The 13,221-nt window shown below is 44.0% G+C and overlaps 1 protein-coding gene across 1 annotated transcript in view; it reads right to left on the bottom strand.

Moving 5' to 3' along the window:
- The window catches only part of LOC308287160 (fibulin-2-like), a gene marked incomplete at both ends in the record, with an annotated part of 45,129 nt that extends 34,057 nt beyond the window's left edge, over nucleotides 1–11,072 (bottom strand). The window contains 2 exons of the mRNA XM_080728280.1: nucleotides 6,002–6,103; nucleotides 10,940–11,072. Coding sequence (XP_080584406.1) covers nucleotides 6,002–6,103; nucleotides 10,940–11,072 — 235 coding nt within the window. The remainder of the gene's footprint in view (nucleotides 1–6,001; nucleotides 6,104–10,939) is intronic.
- Nucleotides 11,073–13,221: the final 2,149 nt, after the last annotated feature.

Here is a 13,221-nt window from a genome sequence, read left to right on the forward strand (position 1 = left end):
AGCTAATCTCCAAGCTCATGCCGCCTAACGATGTGATGCATTGTGAACTTGTAGATCAGCCATTTTCCCACCCTGACAAGCACTTGGAATTGCAGGAGTCGAGGCATTACATTTTAGTTTGACTCGGTTCCACAGATACACGTTAAAATGCAAGCTCACAATGCCTCACAGTCAGTTATTTTCCCAACCTTTTCCTATTTCTTACGTAATGTTTGACAATGTTTGACATTTTTTATTGCGACCATAGGTCGCATTTACTATCAAACCCTGCACAAAGTGTAAGTCAGTCAGTCAGTCCGTCTGTCACACCTCACACGTCACACTTTTTCCCTGCTTATATCTCCGCAACCGTTGCCCCGATCCATGCCAAATTTTGCACACACGTTCCTTGGTTGCCAAACTACAACCTCCAAGGACCCCCGGAGCTCCAGGGACCCCCAGGTCCCTGGGGGACCCCCAGATGTAAAAAATGACCAAATGCGCAAACATGACCAAATGACCACCCCAACGGGGCTGCTCACGGGGAATTCCCGGGGACCACCGACTCCTGGTGCTCCAGAACGGATGCAAAAGTGGTGGCGCCCCCAGTGGAGGACCCCCTACACTGCAGCTCACATAAAATGCCGTAACTCCGGCTAGGAGCGACCGGGACAGCCGGGGCCGGTACCTATTCGTCCGCCTTGCCGGCGCGGAGACCCCACCCCTCATTTCTCACATGGCCCTCTTCTAGCGCCACCATGAGGCCGATTCTTGCAAAACACATTTTTGGACACTGCTCCTACAATTTTCGCCCTAAAATCACGCAAATCGGTACACAGTATGTCTACACTCATCCCATCAACATGAATCTGTCCCATATAGCGCCACCTCCAGGCCGATTTTTAAAAACACATTTTTGGACACTGCTCCTACAGATTTTGCCCTAAAATCACGAAAATCACTACACAGTATGTCTACACTCATGTCATCAACATGGATCAGGAAGATTTTGGCAAAACACATTTTTGCCCTATTTGTGGAGATAAGTGACCTACGGTCGCTTATCTCCCGATTAGGGAGCCTTACTGGTAGTATAGTTTGTTGGTTACGTTTGACGTAGTAATGGTCTTGGCCCGGTCAGTTTGGGAACCACTGATGTAAACAACAGTATGAATGCATGTTGGTTGTACAGCCGCTACGTCATTGCATAGAAGTCTCTCCTGGAACAAAAGCCTTTCGAGTGGAGCCAACAGAATGATTTGCAGGCTTTTGTACAAGAGAGAGAATTGTTGCGCAGGTGTGTGTGTGTTGAATGGGAAAAGCCTGGGGCCATAAATCATGTTTTCTTCTTTTTTTTTTTACAAAAACGGGAAATGGCTGCCAGGGATTATTATTTGGCCTTGTGGCCTGAATCCATGGATCAATTTACTAACTATACTGGACTCAAATGTATTACTTTAAGAACCTGACCTGGAAGAGAGAGAGGGGCTCCTTGGCAAGGCTACAGTTCACTTTTCTCTCTGGAGAGAGGAAGCAGTACAGAAATACAAGAGAATAGGACGGACATTTTATCATAGCAAACACTATACAGTATAGAGGAACTCATGAATCAAATTGTTTTGTTTTTGTTTCAGTCAATTATTTTTTTTACATCCCCTTTTCTCCCCAATTTAGTCGTTATGCCAATTGATTCCTCCACACACACACATTTCAAAAGAAGTGACACGCCACATGATGATCAGACACACGCCACATGATGATCAGACACACACACGCACGCAGGCACGCACGCACGCATGCACGCACACGCAAAAGATCCTTCTACCACCTCACTGGTGACAACAGGGCATTGGAAGGCTATACAGTAACTAATGCCCCGTTTTCACTGAGTCAAACTTCTGGACGTTTTTTCCAAAATGACGGCAATTTTGAAATTCACGCCATGTGAAAACGGCCACTTATTTTGTGTTCCGTTAGTTTTGGGGTCCGAAATTTGACGGCAAAATACCTAGTAATTTTTGCTGAAAGTACTGGGAGAATAGAAATTTCCCTACAGTAAAAACGGCATAGGCCTACCGTGATTTTTACTTTTTTCGGACAAGCAGGTGCATGCAATTAGCCAATATTAACAGTTAAAGCATTGTAATTGGGATTGAAAGCTTCAGAATGAAAGCTTCAGAATCCATATTGCATTGTTATGTAAGCCTGCCAAACATAGAAGACAGACGTCTATTTCTTTCTACAATCTCCAGCCTATACGGCCGCGGTGCTGAGAAATGCAAGCTTGCTAGATCAATTCATGGTTCAAACTTATTTGTAGGCTATTCTATAGTCTATTTGTAATTAAGCTGTGTGGGTTTTGATACAAGTCCGGTCTGGAGAACGGGAGACGGGACACGATGCGCTCGCAATGTGATGAAAGCTGGAATATTTACCAACTCTTTTTACGGTGCTAGCCTATTTTTTATCTGATTGGGACGCAATGCGCTCATTAGGCCTATGCTGTGATGAAAGTTGGAAGCTACCAACTCAAAGAGCTGCATCATTAGTTAATAGTTTCTCATCGTAAAGTGTTTTACTGAGCAGCGAGCGTCGAGGAATACGACTCTGGTCATCCATCGGTGACGCGTGAAAAAAAAAAAAAACAAGCCCACGTTTGCATAAACGATCATTTCTGAACCTTATGTGATGTGTTGTTTCATGAAGAATATTTCTTGTAACTTAATTGTTAAATCCATTGGTGAGAGAGAAAAAGAGAGACGAACAGAAGTGAGTCGCTGCTGCTTTAGCAAGCCTCCAGACAGTGTGGTGCGCACTGGTTCCGTTGCCATGTCTGCTAATTCTAAGCGACTATGGTCTTGATTTCTGTCAAATTGCTTGTATATATTGATCGTTTCTGGCTGCGTTTTATTTGTTGTGATTTTAAGTAGCTGATGTGGCGATGCTTATAGTTTTAAATTGCTTGTGTGGCCTAGATAATATCACTTTTTGGGGCTTATTTTCGTACACCTGGTTGCTTATTTCTCTCGCAAAGTCTGGCAACACGGACTTTCATACCGCGACAATGGTTTAGTGAAAACGATGTATTTTATGGCTACGCCAGCATTTTTGCTCATGTGAAAACACCCAAAAAACAAAACTCCCGGCAAGTTGAAAATGACTATGCTAATTATTTTGCAGGAAAAATTCCGGAACTGTAGTGAAAACATGCCTTATGTGTGTCATGGCGTTGTTGCCGGGTGGAAACCTTGTATATCCAATGCAGTTCGTTTTCTAATTATCATTTTAAAAATAATTTAAACTAGCACCTCGCACCGCAAGGCATTGTGTGCTTGTAGATCGGCTATTTTCACGAGTTTTGTGCCACAGTCTTGTATGATGAATCAGGGCTTTACTTTACAAAAGAAATGTACAAAGTTGGAGATACGAGACAGTGATGATGGCCTCCGTGGGCTCTGCCAGGCAGTAATTGGCTACGGTTGAACTTGTGCTGGAGGCGACAGACAGACAGACAGACAGACAGACAGACAGACAGACAGACCGGCAGGAACGTGGCGTCCGATCCGATCGTACCACCTCGCCCTCGTTAAAGCGTCACAAGAAGTCCTTCATGAGTGACCGCATCCAATTAAAACGCCGTTTCCCTCCATCTCGGATCCATTTACAGCACCGTAGTTGTTGTTTTCGTACCAGTGACCAGTGCGTGTGTGGGCGTGCTTCTATTTTTATGGCGGTATTGCTACTTTTTACTTAAAGGACAACTTCACCCATTTTCAACCTTATCTTCATATAAATGGTCCTCACTAATTAGTCCCCCCAGGAATCCGCGGAGAAAAATGCTTTATTCCGCGGAGAACAATCCTGATTCTGCGGAATTCTGTGGTGAACAATTCTTGATTCCGCGGACATTAATAAACAACCTAAAATGACCAGTTATCAAGCTAAAAATGATATAGTTCTAATAATCAAGTAAAACCCTTCATGAAATAGCTACAATTAATTGTAATTAGTGGTTAGAATAATCAAATAATCATTTTTGAGAATAAAAATCTAATATTAAATCTATTATTTTTTTAATTGTTATTGTTTTTAATAATTACTTTCTGTTGCAAAGACTATATTGTCATGCAAATTAACCAATGCCCATAGTAACCACATTTTAGAGGATAGCCTACCTACTACCTAGTATGGGTGTAATATTTATTTATTCTCTTCTGTATTAGCATTGTTATTGCCAGGACCATTATAGAGGCAGAGAGGAACTATAGATCAGGACACAGTTTCTGTCAGGAACGAATGTGGGACCGGACCAATACAGCGTCAGTGCAACTAGCAGGAGGAAGCTAAGCTATTCCCCAGGCTCTGTATGAAGTGGCCACTTGCCAGACCATGTACACATTGTTTTATAATAGTAGTAATGACTACTCCCGCCGCTCTGCTGCCACTCGCGACCGCTATTCCGCGGACGTCAGAAAAGTCCGCGAACGGCCGAGAAATCCGCGGGTGGTCGCGAATTCCGCGAATTCCGCGAATTCTGCGATCGCGGAATCGCGGATTCCTGGGGGGACTAACTAATGTTCATTAAAATATGGCACCGTTCCTGTCTGCTCTGCCTCGTACTGTCTCGGAGGAGGGCTGTGCCGACCAGTGACATCATCAGTATTTGCAAGCTCATAGAAACGACAGCCTTTCTCTTCCTGATAAGTAGTTTTTTTGTTCCTGTTTCTTTTTCAAAATGTGTCTGTTAATCCTTTTCGAAAATAAGCGATGCATCACGATGCATGATAATCTAATTTTGCTAAGTTGTAGTGGACTAATAAACACAATGTTTGTACTGGATTAGTATTAAGTGTAAAAAAAGGAAATACTCAAGAATGATAAAGGTTCCACAAAATTGCACTGCAATGTACTTAGTTAATTGTCAGCACTCTGTGTGTGTGCGTGCGTGCGTGCGTGCGTGCGTGCGTGCGTGCGTGCGTGCGTGCGTGTGTGCGTGTGCGTGTGTGTTCAGTCGTGCACATGCAGTATCAGGTTTTTTTTGTCAGTGTGCTCGAGGACAAACAGCTCAAGCTCATGTTTAGAGCTTTGGCGAGGCGTTCCAATTACTGCAGGTCCAACACAGCGCCACGTGACCTTCCTTCACGCGGGCACACTGCATACACAAAGCCTTACCTTCACCCGTGCACACACACACAGCCTTGCCTTCACACGTGCACAGAGCATACACACACACACACACACACACACAGCTTTCGATAGAATAGAATAGTCCCCACTCCTTGGGGTATTTTCACACTGTATATTCGCACATACAGTAGGTGAAATTCGTCCTCTGCTCATCCTATAACTACTATGCATCTTGTTCAGGGACACACATCGACACATTGTTGGCCTGGCCTGGAACTGTAACCGGATCAACCAGGGCCTTTGGCCAGGGGAGTCATTTGGGGCACCGGGTGATGGCAATTTCCACTCCCTAGTGTTCACATTTAACTTCAAATTCAGTTATTTCATGCATATCGTCGTGTTCGGGTGGAAACCTTGTATGTCCAAAACCCTTTGTTTTGCATTTACCATTTTAAAAATGATTTAAACTAGTGAAAACAGCCGATCTACAAGCACACAACGCCACGCACCACGAGACCTTGTGTGCTTGTAGATCTACTGTTTTCACTACTTTTGTGCGACGGCCTTGTACGATGAAGCAGGGCTTTACTTTGCGAAAGAACATACAAATTTGAAACTTGGAGATACAAGGTTTCCACCAGACAACGACGTTATTGTACCATTTTATTAACCACTTTCAATGTGGCATCCCTATTTTGGGAATGTCATTGTAAGCGAACATTTTCAAACATTTTCTCTTAGTGGATCTACAAGCTCTCAACACGTCGAGACTCGAGAGCACTATTTTCGCTAGTGGTAACGTATTTTCTGCCACCACCTATTCCTTTCTGAAATTACGCCTCTGCCTCTGGCTGCCCAGGCGGGCTCACTAACCACTCAGCTATGGCTGCCTTACCTTCACACGTGTGTCCATCTTCCATCAGAGAGAATCCTGGGAAGCAGGAGCAGACGGGGCGGCCGTGCAGCGCCGTGCACTGCTGACCGCATGGACCGTTTCCTGTATGGAAGGACAAAAAAGCTGCATGAGGACCCCCCATTTGGAAGTATCTGACCGGTATTAAAAAACTAAAATAAAAAAGCTTAACAGCTAGCTGTCCGTCAATGGGTTCAACAGGGTGTCTAGGACCCCTAGAGGATCCTCAGTGATACTACAGGGTGGCCGCCACATTTTTGTGAATTCTTTTTACATAAACCACTTGAACCCTAGAATCCATATTCTGAGGAGAACTTCGTCAAAGAGGTTTGGGTGTAGATGGGAAAAAAGAGCAGACCAAGTACAAGTGCTCAGGGTGAATACACTGATGATAGTGCTGTCAAACAAGTCTATGAAATCTATGACACTAGTTAAATTTGCAACACAATTTTATACAATACGTGATGTGGCTTCATCTCTATAAGGTGTCGTTAGCCTGAATGATGTTGAAGACCCCTGGCCTAGGCAGTGGAATGTACACAATGACACTGTTACTCAAGTGCAGTACTCCAGAAAATGTACTTTGTTACTGTCCACCACTGTAAGTACTAGCACTTTGGTCAATCAGTTCCGCGTCGCAGAAGTTTGCTTAAAAGTGTTTTGTTGCAAGAGCAGTTTGATTGATTTATGGCTCAGTCTTTGGGAGGTTTAGGTTTTAGGTGTTTTGCTGAGTAACTAATGCTTGGAAACAATTTCTCTGAGCCTCATACATCTTTGTGACAGAGAATATGCAGCTGTTCAACACACTGTTGAGATGAGGAGAGGTCTGCTCCCTGGGGCCACAGGGATGATAGCAGCCGTGTTGCCAGATTTCGCAAGAGAAACAAGCTACTTGGTCTATGAAAACGAGCCTGAAAACATGCGTCTATATTAGGGCAGGTGATTTAACACAATCGCTGCCAGTTATTAATTAATTAATCCATCTGCCACCGGCAGGGTTTTTCAGTGTTTTTACCTTATTTTTGCCAGCAACAGGAATGCACCATGGCCGGCTTTACACTGCAGTCAAATCCAGCCCAAATCCGATTTGTTGTCAAATCTGATCTTTTGGCCCGAGTTTTCACACAGCATTTGCAAGTGACACAGATCTGATCTGTGCGTTCAGACAGCGTTAGCCCAAAGTTGCTCTGCGTGGTAACGACGTAGGCGTCAAGACGTCACTACGTCGACGCTGGTTGATTACGTTCTGATTACGTTCAGGAAATGCGACATAATAGACCATAGTAAACACACGTTAATATTGTTTTTCTCTCTTCTTTTCTTTACTCTTGGTGTTTCGCTCTTCTCTCTCGTTTTCACTGTTTAGCTCACGTGTTTTCTATCTTCTCTTTTGTTTTTGAGCGGTGGTCACACCGTCTCCATAGCGTGGCCGTGTGTGTAGGTATGTATGTTTGTTTGTTTGTTTGTATGTGGGTTTGTATGTGGGTCTGTATGTAGCCTGTGGTGTAGTACCTTTTCTGACCACACATGTTAAGGGAGGGGCGCTGTTTTCAGGCCAGGCCAGACCAGGCACACACACACACACAGGGGGGAAGGGGGGGAGGGGGGGGGGGTTGGTGGGTAAACCACCGCTCAGTTCACACGGGTGTGATTTTCTCATGTGCTCAGTGCGCTGTAATCAAATAGTAAATACTCACGCTCTGTAATGATGTAATTTACAGCCGCGATCGGGTCGCGCTGCTCGCGCAGCAAGTGACGCTTGGCCAGTTTGATGTGACTTGAATGTGACCTGCATATAAGTCTATGGGGTGGATGTGGTTGCTGCTTTCAGACTGAGTCAGATGTCCTCAGATCCGATATGGATCGGATTTGAAACTACCTCTGGATGTGGTTTTTCAAAATCGGATTTCATGTGACCTGAATGTGACATGTTTGGATTTAGACTATTTTAAAAAAATCGGATTCCACTTTTGAAGTGACTCAGATCTGATTCAGGCTAGATTTCAGTGGCAGTGTAAAGCCGGCCCATGTGGCCAGGATGTAAACAAAAAGCACATGGCCGGGCAGACGATTGCCTTTTCTTTCAGAACAATTTGATCCGCAATGATGCGTTCCTTAGTTAGGGTCGGTAGAAAAAAGCTTGTTTTAACCAAAAACACAATCTGGGAAAACAATCTGAGATAAATGTATTTTTCCAAATCCAATAACCTGGAAGTGCATGGGGCGAAACGATTTTTTTAAGGTCATTTCCGGTTGTAACCGTCTCCTATTAACCTAGCACCATCCATATGTTGGCGCCCTCTAGCGCAATCACCGAAAACGTTACCTTTGGCTTGGTACTTGGTCTGCTCTTTTTTCCTTGTCCACCAAACCTATTTGCCAAAAATAGCTATAAGCTCACAATGTGTCGCGTTAATGGTATTGGATTCTCCATTGGCGCATATGCTGTCACGTGACCTGTCTGCAGACAAAACACGATTCTGTCCATATCAGGGTGTAACTCGGACGGTGTTGAGTCGGCTGAAGCGCACTTCGCATCGCTCGGCACGCACGGCAACTAGCTCCCCATGACTGCTCGCTCGGGGGTGCCTCTCTAGGCTCAAGTCCACTTTAGACGGCGTGTCCCCGTCGCAGATAGTTCTGCTACATTTCAACCAATAAGGAGAATGGGTGGTCCTTGGCACAATGCGCACAGGGTTGTAGAGATTGTACAATTCCACCCCATAGAATGGGGACATTGGGATGTAAATTCCTTTGCATTAAATGGGGTGATAGTAGATCGGGTGCTAATGTTGTACTAGAGCAGTGGTTTTCAAACATTTTCATATCAAGGACCCCCCAAAATTAATATGTGTTTGACCATGAATCCCTATCTGAAAATAATGTTGTTCTAGGGACCTCCCATATAAGATGTGTGTTATATCTAAAAAGAATTCAAATATTTTGAACAAGTAACTAACGTTTTCAAATAATAGAAAGTAAAGTCGAGTACGAAGAACAATATTAGCCTTTCAGGTGAAGTGGAGCGAAGTATAAAGTATTGATTTTTTTTTTACCTATAGGTCTACTCAAGTACTTGAGTAAATGTACCCAGTTACTTTACAACACTGACAGTGGGAGGTTGAAAAACAACTCCCCGGGTGGGAGTCCAGGAATCCCACGTTTTCTCATTTTATTTTATTTTCTTCTCCCTTTTTCTCTACGTTCTCAAATGAACTCGCTGATGGAAATCGCTGATCTGGCCTCGCTACTCGCCCACCTGCCCCCCCTTCCACCCACAAAGGATTGCAGTCCTCCTTAATTATGTCGAAGGCTCCCGAAGCCGGCTGTGTCAATTGTGTGTTTTTAATTTCAATCTCCGGAAGGTGATTTCTGCTGCCTTGCCAACAAATTCCTCCCACCTCGCAAGTACACACAAACACACACACACTCGCGCACGTGCGCACGCACACACCCACACGCACACAGGCAGGCAGGTTTGTATTGTGTAGTAGATGCATAAACTTTGGAAACTCGACAATAAGTGTTGGAAACTCGACAATAAGTGTTTCAGGAAACAGATCACAGATACAGGAAGCATCGTCTCCTCCATTATGTGGCGACTACCAATTATCTCAGACACTGAACAGAATTTAGCCAATGCCTTTAATGGTCATTCCTGCAATCTGCAGGCCTCTCACAACTGATTTATGGACATTACCGAGCCTTCCAAATATGAACATAAGCAGTTTACATTTATAACCAAGCTGCATCCTTAAGGCGTTGGTACTTAAGCACCGGTAAGAAATGCCTCTTCCAGACTGTGGTCGATTATACAACCTAGTTCTAAATTAAAACACACACGCACACTTGCGCACACAGACAAGCACACGTACACGCACAGGTCCTATGAAGGCAGGTTAATCAGCATTGGATTCGTGCCAGTGTCATTCTATCACGTCAACAATAGGTTCATTGTACAGACGGACTGTTACACTATGGACCCTGAATGCATGCTCATGTTTACCAGACGGATTAGACCAGTGGTTGTTACTGCATGACGCTTTGTTTCTCCTTAGGTTGAATAGTCTATTCTCCAAGCTCTTGATGTAGCTCTACACATGTTGTTTGAACTGCTATGTACATCATTCAGTAGGCCTAATAAATAAAGTAATAAGAATGCACTGTTTGTTAGAAGTCTACCGTCTGTACTATTTAGGTAGCATGTTATGTAGACTGATGCCAGGTCATTGTTGACCTGGCATCCTATAGTGTGCATAGTTTCAATTCAATACAATTGGGGGGGTTATTCTACTGTTAGACTGCTAAGATCCTAGACGACTATTTCTATGCATTATTTGCTGTTTTACCTTGTGTTGGCCTCGCTTATTGTAAAAAAACAAAAGGTAAAAAGATTATCTGCTAAATGCCTAATTTGTAACTTGTACAACGGGGTTATACAATTTACAATTACAATTTACAATTTAGGCATTTAGCAGACGCTTTTAATCCAAAGCGACTTACAATAAGCAGGTAATACATCAATATAATAGGCACGATAATATGTCAATACATCAACAATATAACAATGCATAGGAATATCAATCGACAAGTGTGACAGGGAGTTTATTCCACAGTTTGGGGGCCAGGAGGACAAGTTGATTTTTGTCCTGGGGTTTTTAGCGAGGGTTATAGGTAAATCCCACTGGAAACATTATGTATTGCTGCATCGCTATTGATTTGACCATGTATTAACCCAAAGTCATTTTAGATTTGAGGCATATTTTATACTTGGCTATTCAAAAATAGCAGATATAAAAGCTCTATGAGTATGAAGATCTGCTATTTTTGAAATATCGTGAACATTTGTGAAATCTTTGAACATTTTAAAATCCCTAATCATAGCCTATATGGGGGGTGTAAGGAGAAGCAGTGTGTTACCAGCACAGGGGTCGGGCTGAGCGGTGGTCTTGGTGGTGGTAGGGGGGCTGGGGGTGGTGGTGGTGGTGGGGGGTGTAGTGGTGGTCTCTGGTAGAGGTAGGATCACCACTGCACTGTTCTCCCTGAGGCCCATGAGCTCCTCCTCTGGATTGACTGAAACACACACACACACACACACACACACACACACACACACACACACACACACACACACAGACACACACACACACACACACACACACACACACACACGATGATTAAATTCTCTTCCTCATGGACCTACCTGTGGATTACTGTATATACAGTACCAGTGTCAGTTACCTTATGTGAGTTGTGCGGTCGACAAACACTGACACATAATCCCATGTACAACACAGTTGTTGGTGTTTTTTTGCACCTTAAAGGACAAGTCCGGACTAAAATAGGCTATAGGCGTTTTTTCCTACTTATATTGATCCCAAATGACTTGCCATGGGGTCTATTTACAGAATTGCCACTGTCGTCCAGTTTCCCCAGCAGCAACCATAGCATAGAGCAGAGACCATAATCATGTCACTGCTTATGCTATTTGTACAAAGCCAAAGGTTAAGTTTACTTGTACCCAAACTCTTCATCCTGCGACCCCCCAAAATAATCATATTTGAAGAGGACACAATTTACAATTTAAGCATTTAGCGGACGCTTTTACTCCAGAGCGACTTACAACAAGCAAGGTACAATAAGGGGACCCCGCACTGACAAGCACTTGGAATTATAGGCATTACATTTAGTATGACTCGGTTCCACAGATACATATTTTGAAAGTAGCCAAACTACAAGCCAAACGACAAGCTGTTATGAGCTTGTAGTTCGGCTATTTTCACCATGTTTGCCTCTTTCTTGTGTAATATTTGGCCAATTTGGTATTTCAAATGTATTAAAAGTCATTAAATTGTCACTTTAGAAATGTGCAGATACCCTGCTTACAATTATACTGTATGTTGGTTTGTTTACTTTTTATTGAGAAAACAATGTTGCAAACTAAGCTAATCATCTGGGTACCCCCCAAAATGATTTGGGGACCCTCCCCCCTGGGGTCTCAGCCCCCAATTTGGGAACCACTGCCTTACAGGACTCTGAAATGAAGATCAGAACATGACTCTGAATCAAATCTAGGAAAGACTGGAGCCCAAATAAATGCTCTGCCATGTTCCTGATCATGAAACCAACAAAGTGTTATTCCAGAGAATATCGATATCGCTTTTGTCAGCAGCAGTATTATTAACGTCCGGATCTCTGTGTCCGGACGTTTTTGTCATAATGGCCCCATTAATTCTGTGAAGTATCTTTCACTTGAGGTTGTTCCATAATATACTGTAAAGTGAGCCTGTTTAAACTGGGCCCTCCTTGAGATGTGCCATAACATACTAATACAGGGTTTTGGTTCCACTGCCACACTGTCCTGGTGAAATAATCATAACAGACTGGATGACAAAAACACAAGATCCATGGACTTGACTTGCTCAATTCTGTGCCTTTTTTATTGAGTCAAAGTAGGACAGCTGAGAGGGAGACGGTGTAGGAGAGACAGACAGACAGACAGTAGGACAGCTGAGAGGGAGACAGTGTAGGAGAGACAGACGGACAGACAGTAGGACAGCTGAGAGGGAGACGGTGTAGGAGAGACAGACAGACAGACAGTAGGACAGCTGAGAGGGAGACGGTGTAGGAGAGACAGACAGACAGTAGGACAGCTGAGAAGGAGACGGTGTAGGAGAGACAGACAGTAGGACAGCTGAGAGGGAGACGGTGTAGGAGAGACAGACAGACAGTAGGACAGCTGAGAGGGATCAGTGTAGGAGAGACAGACAGTAGGACAGCTGAGAGGGAGACGGTGTAGGAGAGACAGACAGACAGTAGGACAGCTGAGAGGGAGACGGTGTAGGAGAGACAGACAGACAGTAGGACAGCTGAGAGGGAGACGGTGTAGTAGGAGAGACAGACAGACAGTAGGACAGCTGAGAGGGAGACAGTGTAGGAGAGACAGACAGACAGACAGTAGGACAGCTGAGAGGGAGACGGTGTAGGAGAGACAGACAGACAGTAGGACAGCTGAGAGGGAGACGGTGTAGGAGAGACAGACAGTAGGAAAGAGCTGAGAGAGAGAGCTAGTGTGCCAGATCTTTTTCATTTATTTTTTATTTTTTATATATAATAAATTAGAAACTTTCTCTTCTGGGGGTCCCTGGCACAAAACATTTTCAGATGGGGGTTCCACTACCAAATACATACCATTTTGGGGG

This window comes from Nannobrachium achirus, assembly GCF_963921795.1.
Source record: "Nannobrachium achirus genome assembly, chromosome: 6".
Taxonomy (NCBI): Eukaryota; Metazoa; Chordata; class Actinopteri; order Myctophiformes; family Myctophidae; genus Nannobrachium; species Nannobrachium achirus.